This window comes from Macrobrachium nipponense, chromosome 1, assembly GCF_015104395.2.
Source record: "Macrobrachium nipponense isolate FS-2020 chromosome 1, ASM1510439v2, whole genome shotgun sequence".
Lineage (NCBI taxonomy): Eukaryota > Metazoa > Arthropoda > Malacostraca > Decapoda > Palaemonidae > Macrobrachium > Macrobrachium nipponense.
Genome location: NC_087200.1, coordinates 108,541,644 through 108,562,970, shown reverse-complemented (window position 1 = coordinate 108,562,970; position 21,327 = coordinate 108,541,644). Strand labels below are relative to the sequence as shown.

Genomic DNA, 21,327 nt, shown 5'->3' with positions numbered 1-21,327 from the left:
TTTGTAAAAACATCCATGGTGGTTTTTGTAGTCTAGTTCGAAGGCAATGCATAGCTAATAATCCAGAGTTAAATCCCAGTTTTAGGGTGGGTGATCCTCAATCGTGTATATTATTCATTGATTTCACCAGTTTGTATCCCACAGTTATGAGTAAATACAAAATACCCTTGGGTGAAATAACTGAACTTTCCCCTGCCGAATTAGAAAGTTTTGTCGCTAGCGATAGTACCGCCATTGATTCACAAGGTGAATACGGTTATTTCATCCTGCTCGATACCAAACCAGTAAGATGGGATGTTTCTCTACAGACGGATGATCTCCCTCTCGCCATTCATCACATGAATGTGACTCACCAGGATCTATCGCCCTATAGTAAGAACCTAATGAATAAGTTCAAGGTGAAGCTACCCAAGAAAAATGTTAAGTTGACGGGTACGCATTTACCCATGCGTAATCACTTGATCTGTCTTCCCTTATTACAAACGTTGATAAGACTCGGTCTCGAAGTTGATGTAATAAGGAAAGTGTACAAATTCAAACAGGATTTTTATTTGAGGGAATATATTCTTGAGAATGCCGAAAGGCGTGCTAAAGAGACCGATCCGGACAAGAGGAACACCATCAAAATCATAATAAATATTCTTTTCGGTGTCACTATTAAAAATTCATTGAATTATTCTACCCAACTGTTGTCACCACCGATGAAGCCTCTCTCCTCAGGAATGTGTCCAAACACACGTACAAGTCTTTGGAAAAACTGGGTAATGACAGGTACATTGTGAACCATTGCAAAGAGTCTTTTATGGCTGAATCCCCGATTTATATCAGTTTCAGTATACTAGACATGGAGAAGGACATGATGTATCAGTTCTATTACGACGTTTCCAAAAGCGGTACAGACACCGAGTTCAGCTCCTTAATACCAACACTGACCGCTTGATCTTTTCCCTGGTGACTGATAACCTCAATCGGGAACTGAAGGGTGTGCTCAAACCCTACATGGATTTGAGTAATTTCCCCAAAACTCACGAATTGTATGATGAGTCACGTAAGGGGGAACTCGGGTTAGTCAAGGTTGTAACGGGGGCTGAACTCATGAGGGAATTTATCGGCATTAAACCTAAAGTTTATTCGTATCTGAAGGAAACTAGTCGTAGTAACACCCTGAAAGGTGTACAAAGGTGCCGGCAAAAGACCATTCCGCATGACCAGTATCGAGCTGTAATCGAAAAGAATGAGATTACTTATACTCGTGTGCACAATTGCAAAGAGTAGGAGGCACGATGTGTTAAACAAGCCAGTGAAAGGTATCTCTCTGTCCTTTAGAGGACAAGAGATATCATGTGACACCTTATAAATCGTTGGCGTATGGACATCCAGACATTGGGGTGGAGGAGGGTATGGCAGAGGAGGGGGAGGGGAGGGGGAGGAGGAGGGAGGAGCTAGAAAGGGTAGTGGTGGCGCCGGTAGTAGCGGCAATCTCTCCAATTTGAAATATTCCCGCTCCTAGCACCTCGAGAATTCCTACTCCATCACATCATTTCCCAAGGGTGAAAGGATGTTCAAAACGTCAAAGAGAGAATAGTAAAATATACAATGTTAATTCCTCTCTCTCTTCGACGTCTTTGGCTTCTCCTCGACGGGAAATGGTTTCACCCTCTCCTCTAGTTAAACGGAGGCGTATCACACCTTGACCGGGTGTCATAGTTTGTATATTCTACTATATATTTTATCCTATATTCATATATTTTAATATATTATATTGTATATAATGTATTTTTATTATATATTCATATACACAGTTAGTTTTTATATTTTTAAATTATTATATTGTATTTTTTATTATAGATTGCATTTTTACTGTATGTTCTATTTTTATATTGTAGGAAAAAACCTGTATGTATTTCATTATGAAAATTAAACAAATATTATTGCCGTCAACTTCCATTCACCCTAATTATTATTAAGGCTTGTATATAAAAAAGAGCGAGTAAAGTTCACAACTATAGTCTTGAACGCGCTAACATCATGGCCGTGACAGGTCCCTTCCCTGGGCAGTTGTTAGACCTGTTCGCTAATCCCGCTCGTATTATCATCGCGGGGTTTAGTAACAGTGGCAAGTCCGTCCTATGTCAAAAAATCATTGAACTCTATGAAAAGCATTTCCAATACATTTTATATTTCAGGGTATCTGAACACCCCCTCAAAACGCATCCCTCAATAGGTCCCAAATTTAAAGTATCCAAAGAAATTTTAAATCCTTTTGATTACGCTGAAAAGGGGGAGACGGAGGTTAATAAGGGTCTATTATTCATACTCGACGATTGCTTCCTCGAGGCTAGTGATAATAAATTTGTCACTAACGCCTTCACAGCGGGACATCATTCATCTATTTCAGTTATATTCATAATGCAGAATATGTTTCATTCGGGCAAGTTTAGTAGAAGTATAAGCCTGAATTGTTCACATTATATTCTAATGAAAAATGGATAAAGAATGGATAAAACTGCTAAAAACTTTGTACGGAGATGCACGGGGTGTGGGTAGTTTCAGCGGGGTGGACTCTTTATTCAGAGTAGCGAAAAATCTGAATAGCCAAATTACGCGTGAAAATGTTAAAGAATTCTTACGCAGGCCAAAGTCTTACACACTGCATGAAGTCACTCGAAAAAAATTCCCCAGAAGAAAAATCATGTCACCCAAACTGCGAGTAATAGTGAGCACCGATTTAGCTAATATGTCCAAATTAGCTTGGTATAATAATGGGTTTAAGCATTTGCTGGTCTTTATTGATGTGTTTTCCAGATATCTACAAATTGTTCCCTTGAAAAAGAAGGATGGTGTTACTATGCGTCGCGCTTTGAAGAAGGTTATCGAATCTACCAAATTTTCGGGAATTTCACGTTTAAATAGTGATGAGGGTAGGGAATATTATAACAAACACGTCACAGAATATCTAGATAGAAAAAATATAAAATTATATAGCGTTTATTCGAGAGAAATCAAATCCTCTATAGCTGAAAGAGTCATAAGGACTATTAAGGGTCGGATATATAGAAATCTCACACATAATACCTTAAAATACATTAACGTCTTGTGCGACATTGTTCAGAGTTATAACCATAGCCCCCATAGAAGTTTGGGTCGCACCCCGCAAGAGGTTCACGCCTTAATGGCTAGAGATGACATTGAACGTCAATTCTCGAGTATGTATAAAAAGGCTGTTCTCGTCGGAACGCAATTTTTAGGAGGGGATATACAATTCAAAATACTCTCGAAATTTTTAAAATCCGAAAAATGGATACAATGCAAAATGCAGTCGTATACTTCCTGGAAGATTTAGCGGGTGAAGAAATAAAGGGCGTATTTTATCGTGAAGAATTAATTCCCACAAATCTACCAGAAACGTATGATATCACTATTCTGGGAAGGAGGAGGAAAAATAATAAAACTCGATATTACGTTCATTGGAAAGGTTATCCGAGTCAATTCAATTCCTGGGTTAATGAATCTCAAATTGTACGGATATGAACCGTAAGCAACCTTTGATACGTAGAAATAAAATTTTTATTTTATTCATCTCTGGTTTATCACCCAGTGAAAGAAGTAAAGTCATTCTCATCTTAAACGGTGGTTTGGTGTCTACTCTCTCGGAAATTTTTAGAAATTTTCTTTGTGGTAATCTAACTCAAGATAAGAAGTTTATTAAACACTTAAGAAATTGTAGACGAAAAATTCATCTTGTGTCCTTGAAAACAACGTCCATATCTAAGAAGAAAAATATACTGAAAAGTCATAAATGGGGAACTATTCTATCGGTGTTATTGCCTATTGCTGCGAGTTTGGTAGGAAGTCTTTTTAATTGAAAATGAAGGAGTTTTACGTTATCCCTGCCATTACCTATGAGAGGTTAATGAATAGAAAAGAAGTTTGTGATGGTGATATTAATAACCTGGAGGGTACTGGCAAGTTGGATACAGCAGCTGTTAGTAGTAGCGGACTCGCCCCCCTTAATATCCAAAAACCATCTATGCCAGCTATATCGCTCACGGGACCTCCTATAAAAAGTGTAGGTACAGTGACTGGAGGGGAGGTGGTAAACACCCCGATTACATCAAAAACAATTAAAGGGGACATGACACGCAAAAAAAGCAATCCCGATTTAACAGGTATTATTCCAATATTTTTTAAAGAACCTCAAAAGTCATACATTACGGCTTTTGTTAAGCGCTTACAAGATTCTAACACGGTTGAATGGAATGAAGAAGGAGATTTAACTCATCCACTCGCAGGTTATAATATTTTAGATATAGCTCGAGAATTTCAAGGGAATAAAAAAACCCACGTTGATAATATTTCGAATTATCACTACATTGAAATGGCGGGGGTTAAAGATTGGATGTTCAGGAATATAGCCATTAAAAAACAAATCAAAATGTGGCGAAATATGGGTAAAAAGGGAGGAGGAGGAGGAGGAGGAGGAGGGGGTGGAAAGGTGAGGGCGGGACATGCGAAAAACAAGATGGCGAGTGTGTGGAAGAAAAGAAACAGAAGCATGGTGGATGCGTGGGTGGCTTATTAACATTTTAGGAACAATGATACCGGAGCTGTTTAGTTACGTGATACTGATTTTGATAAAATGAGTCATATGTGTGGATGACCTTTGGCATGAGGGAATGATATGACTTGTTTATTCGTGTTAGTGTGAATCATAGCTGGGAGTGAGAGAGACTTGATGCTTCATCACAACTGGTTTGTAATCAGTGATTGTGATAGAGGGAGCTCGGGTTGCAGGGCTTTCGTAGTTCATTATCTCTTGAAGGATTGTCACATCAAGACATGAACTCTCGCCATGGCTTCATCAACCTCCTTGTGCAAGTTAGTTTTCGGGAACTTGTCTGAAAATAAGTTCAGGAAGAAGAATACATGTTTAGTAGTGACCACTAATTGTGTGACATGCAGGAATATGTGTTTAGTAGTGACCACTAATTGTGTGACATGCAGGAATTACGGTGTGGTGGCGGACGTCATTCGAGCTTATCCGTCCGATTGGCATACGGAAAACCTGCCGAATTGGCAGGTTTTCGATATTCTCGCACTGGTGCATCATATGCCTGTCTTCGTGATAGGGGTATTGAAGTGTTCGCCATTGTGAAAAGACCTAAAAATATCACATCTTTGGAATGCGACGAAGTTGATCTACCCACCATAGCTACCTTATTAACCCAATATGGTATCGGTGCCCTCATTGAAGATAATGAATACACGCAAAAGAGCGTGGCTTATTCCAAAGATGAAGATCACGCCAATCGTGTGGGCAGAGATAGCAAACAGATGAGGTTCAATCACTTTTTTTCTTTGGTCAAGAAATTGAAGGAAGAATTATTTAAATCATCGTATGACTATGTCAAATATGTTATCTTTCCCGCTGGCATCGGTCAAAGCGGCCGGGTTAACACGACTTGGATGAATCAATATTTACCTGTGTTAGCTACATTCAGTGATGAAATGAACAAAATTGGTAAAATATGTTGCGAGGCTCTAATGAAAAAGAATTTATCCCTGTTGGAGGAAAGTTGCATGGAAGATTTATATATGAAAAACTTGTTAGCTAAATTTAAAAGCTTTGAGGTATTAGATGAAACGTCGTCTTTGATATATGGTCGGGAAAGTGCTGGAGAAGATGTATGTGGCATATACTAGGGCTGTGATGTGAAGGAACAGCTTAGAAAATATATAGTAGCCGTGTGTTTCATTGAAGTATTGTTTTTGAAAAAGTGAATGTGTATATTATCGTGTTCGTGTTTGTACAGTTTTTTTTCTAATGTATGTATTTGTATGGAATATTAATTCATTCCCCTGTATTTAGCATTGGTTACAAATATAAAATAACAATTCCATCTGTCATTTGATTTTTCATTTAACCTCTTTCAAACTCGGTATTAATAAATAAACAAAATTGAAATTCCGTCTGTCATTTTGATTTTTCATTTAACCTCTTTCAAACTCGGTATTAATAAATAAACAAAATTGAAATCTGTGCCTTTGTCCTTGTGTATAGTTTGGCATGGAGATTATGACTCAAATTCTATGATAAATAAAATTTCACGTGAGGGTGAAGTCAGCTTGGCAAATATGGTGATAAGGTCTCGTTTCATCGTGTGTGTGTGTGTGTGCATGATTCATCATCAGATAATATTGTCCCTGTTGGTTATTGGGGGAGATATCAAATTGATAAATATATGTCTCACATGAGGTTGAAGTCAGTCGCCAAATATCCTTTTATCATGATACTCCGAATATCTAAGCAGCTGTGTATATGTACAAAATAAAATGTAACGGCTGAGAGAGAGAGAGAGGAGAGAGGCGGGGACGATAGGGAGACGAGAGAGAGAGAGAGAGAGAGAGAGAGAGAGAGAGAGAGAGAGAGAGAGAGAGAGGCTATATTCTCGATGTGCATATATAAATTTGGAGATTTTATAAGAGGAGGAGGAGGCTAACTTCCTGGTTACGTTGAAAACAATTAAAGGGGACATGATTCGCAAAAGAGCAATGAACTGAGTCTATTTGGGGTCGGGGTGGGGTGGTTTTGTTCCCGTAGAGTTACGTGACATCACGAGGGCATAAGGGTGGAGTCAATTTGGGGTCGGGGGTTGAAATGATGGGTTTCCCGTAGAGTTATGTGACGTCACGGGGGACTAGGAAAATGGAGTCAATTTGGGGTGGGGGGTTGAAATGGTGGTTTTATTCCTGTAGAGTTACATGACGTCACTGGGGGTAGGAAAGGTGGAGTCAATTTGGGGTCGGGGGTTGAAATGGTGGTTTTATTCCCGAAGAGTTATGTGACGTCACAGGAGGTAGAAAAGTGGAGTTAATTTGGGGTCGGTGGTGGGGGATTGAAATGGTGGTTTTATTCCCATAGAGTTAAGTGACACCACAGGTGGCCACGCCCCCACCCCTTTTGGACCTCAAGGACGTGCATGAGCTCATCAATAATGTGGAGTCGATTTGGGGTCAAGGGTGGCCACACCCCCTTTTACACCTCATCCACGTATATCAGCTTATAAGACAAGTGGAGTCTATTTGGGGTCAGGGGGGCCCACACCCCCTAATATGAGCTCATGTACGTACATGAGCTTATAATACAAATGGAGTCAATTTGGGGTCAGGGGGGCCACGCCCCCCAGGATAATGGAGTCTATATGGGGTCAGGGTGGCCACGCCCCCCAGGATAATGGAGTCTATATGCGGTCAGGGTGGCCACGCCCCCCAGGATAATGGAGTCTAAACTACTGTGCATAAAAGTTTTTTTTTTTTTCCAACAAAGATAAATAAAAAAATCAGATAATTCTGGAAAGGCATCTATTTTGATTAGAGGGGTTTCATTAAAAGATTTAATGAAAAATAAAACATAAGTTAATACAGAATCTAATATTGTTAGAGAAATATCATGGTAGTATGAAGACATATAGCACATGTAATCATATATAAAGCTATGTAATTTATTCATTAAATTGTACATAATAAGTTAGGCTAGCCTGTAAGAATAACTTAGACTTTCATGGCTATCTAAGACTTGAGCAGTATTTCATAGTCTGTGGAGGGGGACAGATAGAAAAATCAGCATTCCTGAAGTTGATGCCAAGTTAGGCTACCTTTGCAAAGCTAAGGTTAGGCTTCCCTTGGTTATTTGATGATCAATCCTGGTAGACTGACTAGTTGGTGAAGTTTACTTGTAGACTAGCTAGTTAGTAAAGTTTACTTTTAAAGTTATAATGTAGCATAAATTTGAAGTATAGACTAAAAGTGATAATGGTAAATTTGAAGAATAGCCTTATACCTTTAAGTGTTCTGTCAGATCAAATTCGGCTGAGTCCTCTGCATATAAGGAGGTTTGGGAACTGAATGATGACATTTTAAATAACATTATAATTCTTCATGAACACTTAACACTGCAGTAGGCCTAGGGCTAGGCTTCAGGATACCATGTACATTATAGTACTAGTAGTAGGGAAAATTGTCAGACTTAACCATGGTTATATGGACTGACAGTAACCCTACATGCTAATTTATTAGGCTACATGAATTTAATATCAAATAGGCTTTAATTAAAAGCTTATTACAACATTCATTATTTTATTAGCTCAAAAAGCAGGCGTGCAATTGAATGCAAGTTGACTGTGATCTAACATACATTTACTTGAGGTTGCTTCAACTCGGTTTAAAGATTTTCATGAGAAAAAAGTCATCTGTTCGTGTGTGATCCTGTTTCTGTATGGAACAGTTGATGACCCAGCACTGGGTACCAGAAGTGGCTTTTTTGTTACTAGTCTTTGCAGTCGTTGCCACTGCCATTTATCAGAATCATTGCATAACAATGGCGCCTTATGTGCACGCAATCATCACTTGTCTGTCCAATCTCTCCCCTCTATACCAATGGTTTCTTCTAGCCAGTAATGGTACGTCATACACAGCGTTTTATTGATTTTTGATCATAGGAAAAATCTGCTAAGGTATAGAAATGTCTGGCAGAATTGCAGTTTTTTTGCCTTTAAAGTATTTATAACCACTAAGCAAACAGAATTTCCTGGCCCATGTATGTTATGTGAGATATATATATATATTATATATATAGTATATATATATATTATATATAATATATATATATATATTATATATATATATATATATATAATTATATATATATATATATATATATATATATATGATATATATATTTTAAAAAATATTATAAAATTAGGTTAATCTGATGTTATAATATGTAAATTAAGTAAAATTAATTATATATAAAAATTTTCTTATATAATTATTTTAAGAAATATTAATAAATTTTATAATCAATTAATTATTAATTAAAATTATAATATTATATTATTTTTAATTATTTAATATAATATTTATATTTCTAGATAATATAAAATTATTTAATATATATAGATATATATAGGTATATTATATATATCATTATTAGTGACGTTCCTCCACGTTTATCCTAGAGTTATCAATTTTGACATCTATCTTCAAAATTATAGAAGTTATTCTAGGTCAAACTCCCTTAAAAAAAAAAAAAAAAAATTCGGAACAGTCTAAATTCCCATTTAGTGTGGAACTGTAACTATTGTAGCACAGTGTATGTCCATTTCCACAGAATGGCCTACTATCAGCCCTGCCATATTTTGTGATGTGGGTGGTCAGCTTGCTTTACAGTCAGCTCATAGATCGCCTCTACGCATCTGGTAAGATCAGCACTGTAACTGTCAGAAGAACTTCCATGGTCATTGGTAAGTATTCTGTTTTAAGTTTTTTTATGTTCCATTTTTTATGGCGCCAGCAGTAGATAATATTTCAGGGTTGAGGATAGAATAGAGCGGCATAGAATGAATACAGAATTTGGGCCAAAGGCCAAGTGCTGGGACCTATGAGGTCATTCAGCACTGAAACTGAAATTAACAGCAAAAAGGTTTCGAAAGTGTAACAGGAGGAAAACGTTGCAGTTGCACTATGAATCAGTTGTTAGGAGAAAGTATAGGATTAGCTCCCCTGCCATGTAGAGAAACAAACAAATCACCTATTTGCTGAACCTCATCAAAATATGTGAAATAAATAGTCTCCAGAACTTTCTTTCTTACCAGGTATGGTTGTGCAAATTGTCTTAAATATAAAGAGCTTCAGTTACGAAGCAATGTCAAGTTCTCCGCCTGTTTTATACTGTAGGCACATGAAGTAATCATTCATTCAGTCCCTCCTAAGATTATGGTAGAGGGAAAGCGAGTTGTCAGGATTTTTAGGATTATAATAGTATAAGCCATGTATGTATGTATGTTTGTTTGTATAGCTACCAATATTTTTTTCTTTTTTAGGTATCTATGGACCTATGGTGAGCCTTGTAGCCATGTGTTTTGTGGACTGTAACGAACTTTTGGCAATGGTGGTGCTGTGCTTGGCTGTTGGGTTGAATGGAGCCGTCTATTGTGGCTATATGTGCTCCCATCAGGACTTGGCTCCCAATTTTGCTGGGATTCTCATGGGATTTACTAATACTGTATCCAATATCCCAGGATTCATCGCTCCTTCCATCATTGGTCTCATTATTAATAATAATGTAAGTATGTTCAAAGAGATTGGATTCATTTAATCATTTTTTGTATTAATGACATTCAATTGCTCACCAAATTAAATTTTTGCTCACCAACTTCATGATGATGATGATGATGATGATGATGATTATTATTATTATTATTATTATTATTACCGCTTTGTCTCTGGCAGTCTACTCAGGCTATGGTTATAGTAGCGTGGGTTTCCTTGTTGCATCCTACTTCCTTTGAAATCCATCAATTCTATTCTTCTTCTTCCTTAGTTTAGTTCACCATGCAAATAAGAACTGCATTTATTTTCAGTGTTAACTATTGACTGCTGCATTATTCTAAAAAGCCATGGTGTATTTAGATTGCATTTTTCTCTTTTTTTTCTTTTTACTTGTTTGGCATACTTTCCATTCCTTCCTCTCTCTCTCTCTCTCTCTCTCTCTCTCTCTGCTCTCCTCTCTCTACTCTCTCTCTATCTCTCTTTCTCTCCATCTTCTCTCTATACTCTACTAACTAATCTAATACTACTGGCAGGATTTAAGCAATGGGGAAAGCTCATTTAGAACTTTGGTGCCTTTCAAATGTCATCATGCTACTTGATAATCATTTTCTGCCATGTTATTCTCACCAGCAAACGTTGAGTGCATGGAGAACTGTCTTCCTGATAGCAGCTGCTATCTACCTGATCACCAACACATTCTATTTGATTTTCATATCTACGGACACACAGCCATGGAATTTTCCACAAGAAAGTTTTTCAAAAGGTAGGGCCGTTTATTTCAGCGTTTATGTGATTACCTAACATTACTGTTTATGAACAATACTCTAGCAAGGTCCACCTAGTTTTGTAGCTAAGCCTTGCCCACTGCACGCCAGTGGTTGGCTAGCTTTCGAAGGGGAATTATGTCACACTAGTTAATAGTCCAAACGATTACCAGTGCAGATTTGACTCCACTCGGTAAGATGGTAATGTTGAGTTTCATGCATGAATCATAACAACACAGATTTGAGTTCTCTGAGTTGTAAATTACATACTTAATACTCTGATAAAAGAGATATTAAGTTATTATGAAGATTATGGATAATTTTGTTGTGCATCTTTTTTTTTATCATCCTCAGCCTAAATACACACATCTTGCTTTTTTATGTTGGTGTTGGCTTACATAAGCCACATTAATTGAAATGAAGCATAGACTTATGCTGCCAGTTTCGATATTAGGGCATTAATTCATCATGATCCTGCATGACAAATGTTGAAATCATCGAGAGATTAGGCCTTCACATCAATTTCTTATATTTTGAGGCAATGATAGGGCATAGGCCTACATGTCAATTTATTATAGCAAATATTTTTCTACCTGTATCTGTTGGAAATAGAGTAGCTTTTCATTAATATAGTAGTTTCAACTTCACGATATATAACATAAATGCATAAAGTGGAATGTACACTCGGCAAGGAAAGTTAAGATACAGTTTTTTTAAATCTTCGGACATACATTGTTCAATAATGCCACACCTGGCAACTCTTGAAAGGGGGCGGAGCTTCAAAATCGTAGCGATTGTTGCTTTCTAGATTTCCAACAACTTTACACCATAAAGATTCTGTTGAGGTCCTATAATCATTTATACTTGAATGTAGAAACAGGCTCTATATTATTCGTTAATGTTGGTTTGGTAACGTCAGTTGAGGGTAGAATATCGATCATCCTTTTTTAAAACCTACTGTGAATCCTTATTTATAAGTAATATTTGACACTAAACACGTTAAATTCATACGTAATTGAAGACGGATCTTAAACAAAGAGAGAAAGTGTTTTAAAATTTGGGCAGTACTTGTGGAAATCGTGAGGAACAATACAGTAAAGGATGAAATATGACGATAGAGAGAGCGCGCGCAAGCATAGGCCTATCGATAGAGATACTTAATTCATTATATTTACTTTGAGAGATTAAGTGATAATATTTTTTCAAATGTTTCAAAAGTTGAGAGAGAGAGAGAGAGAGAGAGAGAGAGAGAGAGAGAGAGAGAGAGAGAGAGAGCATGCATAGGCCTATCTATAGAGATACTTAATTCATTATATACTTTGAGAGATTGAGTGATAATATTTTTTCAAATGTGTTTTAAAAGCTGGGAGAGAGAGAGAGAGAGAGAGAAGCAAAATTTGCTCATGTGAAAGCTTAGGCCTATTTATAACTACTTAATTTCATATTTTCTTTGGGAGATTGAGTGGTTAATAATATATAGTTTTTAAGTACGTTTTAGAAGTGGAGGAGAGCGAGAGAGCGAGAGAGCAGAGAGACTGAGAGAGAGAGACGAGAGAGAGAAGAGAGAGAGAGAGGCGAGAGAGAATTATAGTACTGGTGACGGACTTATGACGGGGGAAAGGCAGAAGAAAATATAATGAATTAAGTATCTCTATCGATAGGCCTATGCTTGCGCGATATGATATGACTGCCAAGGTCGTGCTGCACTATGCTAGATCAAATTTGAAGGATCATAACATTCAAGTTAATTCTCTAAGAAATTCTTACCCTAATCTTAATTACATTCGACAGGTGCCGTAGCATTCAGATTGTAAAAAGACGTGGGAAATGTTAGACACAGGGTGCGGTCATTCTTGCTCTCTTGATATAGTCTTGACTTTTGAAAATCGGGTTTCATCCACAAATCATTCACGAAAAAAGCTGTGTTAATTAAAAAATATTTATTACCACAAATAACTCAATATGTATTGCACAGGCAATTAAAGTTTTATATCGTGGAAGATCTTTCAGCCTCGCGGCAAAGAAATGCAGTCGTGTAGGGCTGTAGGCTACTACGAACTGCTCTGTAATGGGAGCATATAGCCAGAAAATCTTTGAGCTGACATGCTACTTTAACCTTGATTAAGATTTATATTTAAAGACAGTAGCTTTGTAAACAGCAACTAGCATTCGATCCATGTCAACGTCAAAGTAAGCAAAGTGTGAAATCCGTTACGTAGCCAGTATCCAGTGACTTGCGCTTTCCCGCTCGGAGTTCTAGGGCTCCTCTTCACATCATAGAAAACGCTCTTGCGGATGCAACTAGATTTGGTCAACCTATCTTAGCCGTCGCAACATTGAGTGCCATTGACGTCAGCTAACTTTAATCCCTTTGGAATACAAACATAAGTTTGTAGAAACTAAAATAATTGCATTCACCAGTTATGATGAGGCAATATACCTCCGTTCATGAAGCAAAACAAGTAATTATTGTCGTCGTGATACATAGTACTAAAATCAGAAATTCACATTCTATCTACCAGATCTCTATGAACGAATCCATCTGAGATATTCCAATTACTTCGGACATATATCGTGTTTTTAAGTATCTGAACGGTTTTGTTTTGCAGTTTTAACTTATATGATATAATTTGCAGTATACTTTTATATTCTAGAGTAAATTTAGCGATATTATGTCTTTTCAGTAAAAACAAATGGGAAATTGGATGAACGAAAGCTAATGAAAACTGTATCTTCAGTTTTCTTGTCGAGTGTACACCTATTAAGCATGTGCACATACACAAACATGCGTGGATGGCAAAGTAATTGTGACGCCACTTACTAAACCACAGAGAATAAAAGTAAAATTTGTGGGCATGTACCCGATGGGACGCAATCAATGATAGGACTGTTTCACCCTTACACGCAACTATCAAACTGCTTTCAATGAACTATACTATATAACAAATTATATTACATACTGTGATCAGTAAATATAAGGCTGCTGTGCATTTCTATGAAAATGAAGGCTGAGAAAGGCATCATAAGATACTTAACGAAATAAGAAAAAATTAAAGATAGATGAAGAGTTATGTATGGAATTATTCACACCAGTAAGAAAGAAATAAAAAGATAGCTGAAAAGTTATGTATGGAATTATTCAAACCAGTCTGTGAGTAGCCCATGAATCGATTGATTTGGGGGTCATTCTAGCGTAGACTTCATTCATAAGTAAAAATCTTTATTACTTTCAATTGAAACAAATGAATAAATTTCAATGAACAAGAGTTGGCAGATAGTGCCTTACACCAGTATTTTATGAATATAGGTCTGTATTCATTCCGCAATGTTAGTATGCCACATGAAAAATTTTCGAAGACTGTTTTAGTCTTCGAAAAATTTTCATGTGGCATAACAGCAGCAACAGAAACATGAATAACCACAAGAACCAAATAAAACAGCTGAATGTAAGATAGGCTTATAACCCAAATGTCATAAGCCAGGTTAACCGACAAAAAGATTTAGGACATTATAGGTCTACATCATTTTTTTGTGATCGTGTTATTTCAAAGGGAGGTAATGTCTTTTAAGAAAATTCTCAGCAAATTATATCCAATATGACTCGTATAGCACATCATACGGTAACTTCAAGTAACATAGGCATAGTCTGGTTTTTTAGAATGCAGTTGTTGCTCGTCATCCCTCCGAATGTGTAAATGATTCCAATGAAATAGATTTTTAAGACTATTAAAATGTACTCAAATTTCCTGAAATCAATATGAAATACCAGTCTTCATAGCTCTGAGAAAATCTTTGAGTTTAAATTTAGAATGGTGAACATGCTTGGCTATTTATCAGACGGTAATTATCAGTATCCTGATTCAAATGCACCGATTCGGAGGCAGAAATTCCCTGTCACAGACTGTCACCTCTGTATTCAGGTGAACCTAATTATCGCAGAACGCTCCAAACTTCTTTCACATTTACCTTTTTTTTTTTTTTAAGGGAGATATGTATTATGATTTTCAGGGAAAAATATAACGTTTCATAGTGATAATCAGCACAGCGCATATTAGTTTGGTAAAACAGCCATTGCAAAATATATGAAGATGAGAACCACAGATTAACCAACTTTTCAAGGAATGGTTGTGACATAATCTGTGGGTGGGACTTAGCTGCAAAGCTAGGTGGACTGTGCTATAATCACTAATATTATTGTTAACATGAATTTGGAATATGTTATGTATGATTTTTATTGCTGATTCTTATGTGTAGTGATGGCTGCCCATTTTATTTGTACAGTGTCAAGTGATGGATGCCAGTATTTAGTTGTACCGTGTTCAAATTGTGAGATGATTGTGACTGTAAATTGCCTTAATAGCTAATATCTTTTTATATAAAAAGTGAGAAATTAACCAGTGTTCCATAAATAGGGGGCTTGCACAAAATTAGTTTATATTAAATAGAGTAGATGACTTTTGTGTATGTGTATGTGGGGGCTGTACAGCATAAATCTTAGGAACCCCTGGCTTTCTTTCAGCTGAGAGTGAAACTGCGAGGCTAGTTGGCTGAAGAGAACAGATCACAAGTTTTAATTCATTTTTTTTTGTCAAGAATAATAAACAGCTTTTACGTAGTAACTGTAAGTTGTGGCTTCATACTTTCCTCTTTCCAGCCCTCTTAACACCCTTGCTGTCAGGGGTTCGAAGGATAATGTTGTCCTAATCCCTGGTTACAGGAAGCAGAAGTGCAAATGCGGCAAGGTTTTGTATCTTAATTTTTTTTCTGTGCCCTTATGCATGAAATTCCCCCGTAATTTATCTGGTTTTCATTTTCCATTTTCATTCATTAAAAGCAGTCATGTCAGGCAAAAATGCAGCCTTGAAGAAAAAGTATTGATAGAACCTTTCAAAGCAGTGCCAAAGGGTTGATGGCTTACTGTAGACTTGATTAAAAGTTCATATAAGGAAATAAAGACGGCATGTATGGGCTTCCCCTCAAGCGACAGAACTCAAATTGGATAACTGTGGAAGACAATGGCGCAGCCGGAGATCTGAGAGCGCATGTTTTGAATGCCACTGGCGTGAGTTATTCAGTAGTTAAGCAAATTAAACTGGAATGTCAGTCAATAAATCAATCATTGCCCTGGTATTTTCTTTACAAAATAGCAGATGTATTAGCCTAAGTACAACGTAATACTGTAGTTATATATGGTTGTTATAAACCATTGTTGTCGATGTGATGTTTGTGTTTGTTATAATTAGTTTTCCTTTCTATTTGTTTGCAGATGAATCTAAGAAGAGATATTAACTGCAATATCTTCAAGGCTTATTGTATTTCGAATCCAGGTCAGTATAATGTTCATGTATTGGTGGCATCCTTTAGTCATCATCTTCGACAACAGTCTGCCAGAGTTCATGTAAAATAAACTCTTGCAAAAAATCCAATTCATAATTGTTTAGAGCATTTATCTATAAGAAATTAAGTCTTACTACAGGTGCCCAGATGGAGATCATTATGTCATATAACTGTGGAACACAACTGGCACAATTGTTTTGGACTGAGACGATCTCATTAGTCCTATTCATTTGTAAAGTGGTCAGAGTTGACAGTATTTAATTGGCTGCAAAGAAAAAGTGTATTCTTCAGGTTCCTAAAGATAACTAAACTTTCACTCCCTTTTCCAACCGAAGGCCGTTTGAAAAGATGACACTATTTATTCATGTAATAAAACAGAGTTCTAGTGACTGAATATTCGAAATATTATATTCCCAGTTACGTAAACATTCTCTCTCTCTCTCTCTCTCATTGATGGGTGTTATTTTGGACTAATTCACTATAATCCATATCTCTGAACTTAAGCAGTGACTACTATGCATTTCAGGGACTGCGAGCCATTGTTTTTCTCAAATATCTTCCAAACTAATTATTTGATCGAAATGATACTTTAACATAGTGTACAGGACACCCCCTGCTAATTTTTGGTGATATGTACAAGGCATTGTCAAATCGTGTTAGTCAAGGCATTTACTCTTGACTGACAAGGTGTTGCCAAGCATCCCCGAGACCTGTGCTCTCGAACGTCCTTTACCCACATCCCGTTGTTCCTTTTGCCTCCCTCCCTCCCCTTTCCCCTCCTCATCCCTCCCTCAACCCTCCTCCCTGGCCTTTCTGTCTCGGCCCCCACTTCCCTACCTATTATAGTATATAAAGTGGTTTTTGTAAATTCTGTGTTCATTTAATTATTGTTATTGTATTTCTTAAATTATATAAATGGGAGTAGGATAAAGAGCGTACGACCTTCGCCCTGTTCACTAAGGTCATGAGTGACAAGGTCTGCTCACTTCCCCCAAATCCACAAGTAAGGGGAGCTTTGTATACTTCCTTATTATGACAGCAGGTGAAATGCCGTAAAGGAAAAACAAAGAAATGGGTTTTATTTTTGGGAAAGTACTATCACTATCATAATAGCATTGTGTGTTTGTGTGTTTCTCTATTCATATCGCACTAAAATTTCGTTTCTAATCTAATGCCAGTAATACTGATGCAGTCTTTGTACCGTACTGAGTTTGGTGAATGAGTTGAGCTTCATGCATCTTGAATTATATTACTTATCATTTCTGTAAAGTGATGCACTATATTCATATACATACCTATTTTTGAGATACGTTCCAAAAAGGATTTTACTTGTATTCCTTACGACAGTCATTTATGAAGACTCCTAAGTGTTACCTATTACCCTATTTCAGGCATTTATTATACAGGGATTTTGTATTAAAGAAGGTATCCAGTTTTTGCTTCATTCATAAACAGATAAGAAATTAATTTTCTTATGTCTTTCACAGGTTTCTATCACTATTTGGCAGCATCTGCAAGCTGTCATAATTGAGGAGTCGCTGATTTTTTTATTCCTTGATGGCAGTAGACCAAAAATGCTGGTGATATATGTTTATCAAAGGGACTGTATATCATCACTAATATAATCTGAAAATATTACTTGTTGCTTATGAATTTGAATCATTTTGAATGAGCATTTATAAGTGAAAATTAATATGTGGTTTCATCTAAACACTTTCCCAAGTGATCTTCTGTTTCATTTGAAGAACATATATATATATATATATATATATATATATATATATATATATATATATATATATATACATATATATATATATATATATATATAGTATATATATATATATATATATATATATATATATATATATATATATATATATATATATATATATATATATACATATATGTATATATCTATATATATAGATACATATATATATATATATATAATATATATATACGTATATAGTACATTATATATATATATATATATATATATAGATATCTATATATATTATACGTTATACTATGTACATTATCTATATATTTCTCTATATATATATATAATATATCTATCATATATATATATATATATACACACAACACACACCACAGGAAGGTTGGGGCATCTGGAACGCCGTAGATTCAATATAAACAGGATGGAGAAAAGCTAGCATAGCATTATTTATTTATTATCCAAATTTTCGAGACTTTGAGTCTCATCTTTAGGCTGTAAAATATACAAAAAACACAAATTAAAACAAGACTCAGTATTCATATCAGTAAAAATGGAACAAAATAAGACTTAAATATTCTAAATAATTTAGAAAATAAAATGAAAAATGAAGAATGTATTTCAGTACCTATCTCTATTGGAGTTAAAAACTGAGTGACGTTCTCTGAGCATGAACATGACAACCAACCTGTTTTAAATAGCGTAGTCACTGTTTCGCCTCAAAGGATTTACCCTCCATGGTGTGCGCCAGCGCCCCGCAGTGATCAGACTAATATCAAAGAAATATCTTTTAGCCGGGTATTATGCCATGATGATAAACACTATGACAAGTGATAGAGTATAATGGACTCAAAGACAAGAAGGCATTTTATCTTGTCTTCAGCAAAAACTGTACCCAGTTTCCTAAAGGCCCATTTACACGGGGATAGTTTACTGAGCAAACTATCCCCGTGCAAAGGCAAAGTTAGTAAACTGTCCTGGAGAGTTTACTGTCCAGGATAGTGGCAAGTAGAGTTGAAATCCCGGCTACTTTACCGGCCACTATAAGGACACTTGAGCTATTGGCGCCAGTAACTATCCCCGTGCAAAAGCAAACTTCCTTAGTTGTCACTTGCCTTTAGAAGGATCGTCATGTCAGAGAAGTGGAATACCGAGGATATAATGAAGTTTTTGGATAAATACGAGGAATTTGAATGTCTCTGGAACATTAGACATAAATCGTAATAAGCGAGATGAGCTCTTCAAGAAATAAGAGATGGTCTGATTGAATTGGAAGTAAATATTCCCAACCTTGATTTTTTAAGAAAGGAAATCAAAACTCTGAAGTGCGTTTATAGGCAAGAGTTAATAAAAGTGGACAAAATCTAAGAAAAGTGGAGCAGGAGTAGAGGATATTTATCATCCTCGACTGTCTTGGTTTAAGAGAGCCAATTCATTCTTACATGATGTAACAATAAGCCGAGCCTCATCTGAAGAAATGTGAGAGTGATGCAAGGCTGTCGCTAGATGCCAAGAACCGTAATGTTATTTAAAGTTTTAATCTGGCTAGTAATGCATTCCTCATCGTGGTATCCTTCTTAGAATGATATGGTAGGCTCTACTAGACGTAAAAGTTCCTCAAATTTCTCTTGGGTCATTCTCATATGCTTCTTATATTCTGAAGGATCTTCGTTTGTCAATTCACGAACTAAAGTGCTAGAGCCTCCTAATATATCCCTCCTTTGAATCCATTTTCTCGCCCACATTTTGGGCTTCTTCCTTTTCTTTTTGATGAGCAACTGTACTTCTGTAGCGAGAATGACATAAGCAGCATCAATTGCTTCATCTATGTCAGAAGACATCTTGCTCACTTCTGGCGGCAACTTCTACCCAAAACACTGTCCTCGTGCAAACGCTTACTATCCTGGAAAGCTTACTTGCCGCTAGTTACTGGCGCCAGTGAATTATCCCCGTATAAACCGGCCTTAAGTCAACACCTGTAGAAGTGACTATTGCGCATGCACATCGGCCATCTTGTTTTATGCTCGGGCCAGCCAAAAGACCAAGAATCCATTTTACTCTGGTCAACACAGACGAAAGTCTACTCAGCCAGTGCTCAGAGTGCTGCTCTATTTTGGAAATTTTTTCTTCGAGATCGCGCTTCAGAAATCATGGAATTGGTGAATGTTGAAAGTTAAGTGCTTATTTTTAAGATTTAGTTAAAACAATTAGGTTAAAAACTTTGGAACAAGAAAATTTTATTGTGAGCACAAAAACTGGTGTTTTGTTTACCCATCCCATGTTGTTTATAGCACTTGATCGGCGAGATGCATGTTCCTAGCCTTTGTGAACGTGAAAAGTGCTTTGAAATATATATTTTTTTTTTGGAAGTTTTTTGCCTAAAGAACTACTCCATATTGTATTATTAATTTAGTTAATCTTTTCAGATAATGGTTTCTACAATTTCCTAGGCAGTAGCCTACATGAGCTAGTAGTCTAGCCGATTTAGGACAAGTGATTGTAGACCAGGAATGGCTATTATTGGTAGCCCGTAACCTATGATAGTATATCTTAAAGATGATTAAATAACCCTAACTAAGTACTTAAATAAATTTTTGTTGATGATTACCAAGAAGTAGAAAAACAGGCTACACCATTTTAGTTTTATTTTGTCATATTTAGTATGACCGAAATAAACCAAGCCGGATAATTCCTAGTGTAAGTAGTGAACCCTTACTAACACTATTAGTCAAAGTTTTAGTGTAGAATACGTATTCTAGGGCTAGTCAAATTGGCAACAGGTGCCAAATGTAATAGTAGTCTAAAATTTGGAGCTACATTTTAAGTGGTGGTTTTTTTAAGTAACATGTTGAATTGGGTGCTGAAATTGTAATTCTAATTAGTTACTCTAAGTTATGCTTAGAGTAAGTGTTGATTTACTTATAAGGTAAAATAACCTTACATGAAGGTTAGTGTTGGTATGGTGGTTTTATATAGACTAGTTTATCAGTAATATAACATGCTAAAACTATTCGAGGCTTAGCAAAAAAATGTCTGTTTGGCTATGATTTAGTATCCTAGCCTATATATGGGTATATACATATATGTGGGCTTATAAACCAATTTATTAAAAATTTAAAAAATTACTTGACTCAGTAAATAGTAACTTGGTTTTGTAGCCTAACAAAGCTATTAGGCTACATATTAAATTCTTGTTGGTAATAAGACAAAACCTAACCTTATTTGGTAGGAATAGATTATACCAAGGATACTAACCCAAGCCTTATAGAAAACTTGCTTAGGTTAGTAAAAAGAGTTAGCCATTTACATGTGTGTATGTATGGGTTTATAAACCACTTTATTAAAAATTTCAAAAATTACTTGACTCAGTAAATAGTA

The 21,327-nt window shown here is 36.1% G+C and overlaps 1 protein-coding gene across 4 annotated transcripts in view; it reads left to right on the top strand.

Moving 5' to 3' along the window:
- The window catches only part of LOC135219541 (putative inorganic phosphate cotransporter), a 74,670-nt gene extending 56,745 nt beyond the window's left edge, over nt 1-17,925 (top strand). For all 4 annotated transcript variants that reach the window (XM_064256394.1, XM_064256392.1, XM_064256393.1 and 1 more), the window contains exons 8-12: nt 9,170-9,302; nt 9,882-10,123; nt 10,741-10,873; nt 16,141-16,201; nt 17,699-17,925. In XM_064256394.1, the coding sequence (XP_064112464.1) occupies nt 9,170-9,302; nt 9,882-10,123; nt 10,741-10,873; nt 16,141-16,163 (531 nt within the window). In that variant the 3' untranslated portion in view covers nt 16,164-16,201; nt 17,699-17,925. The remainder of the gene's footprint in view (nt 1-9,169; nt 9,303-9,881; nt 10,124-10,740; nt 10,874-16,140; nt 16,202-17,698) is intronic.
- The last annotated feature ends 3,402 nt before the right edge of the window (nt 17,926-21,327 follow it).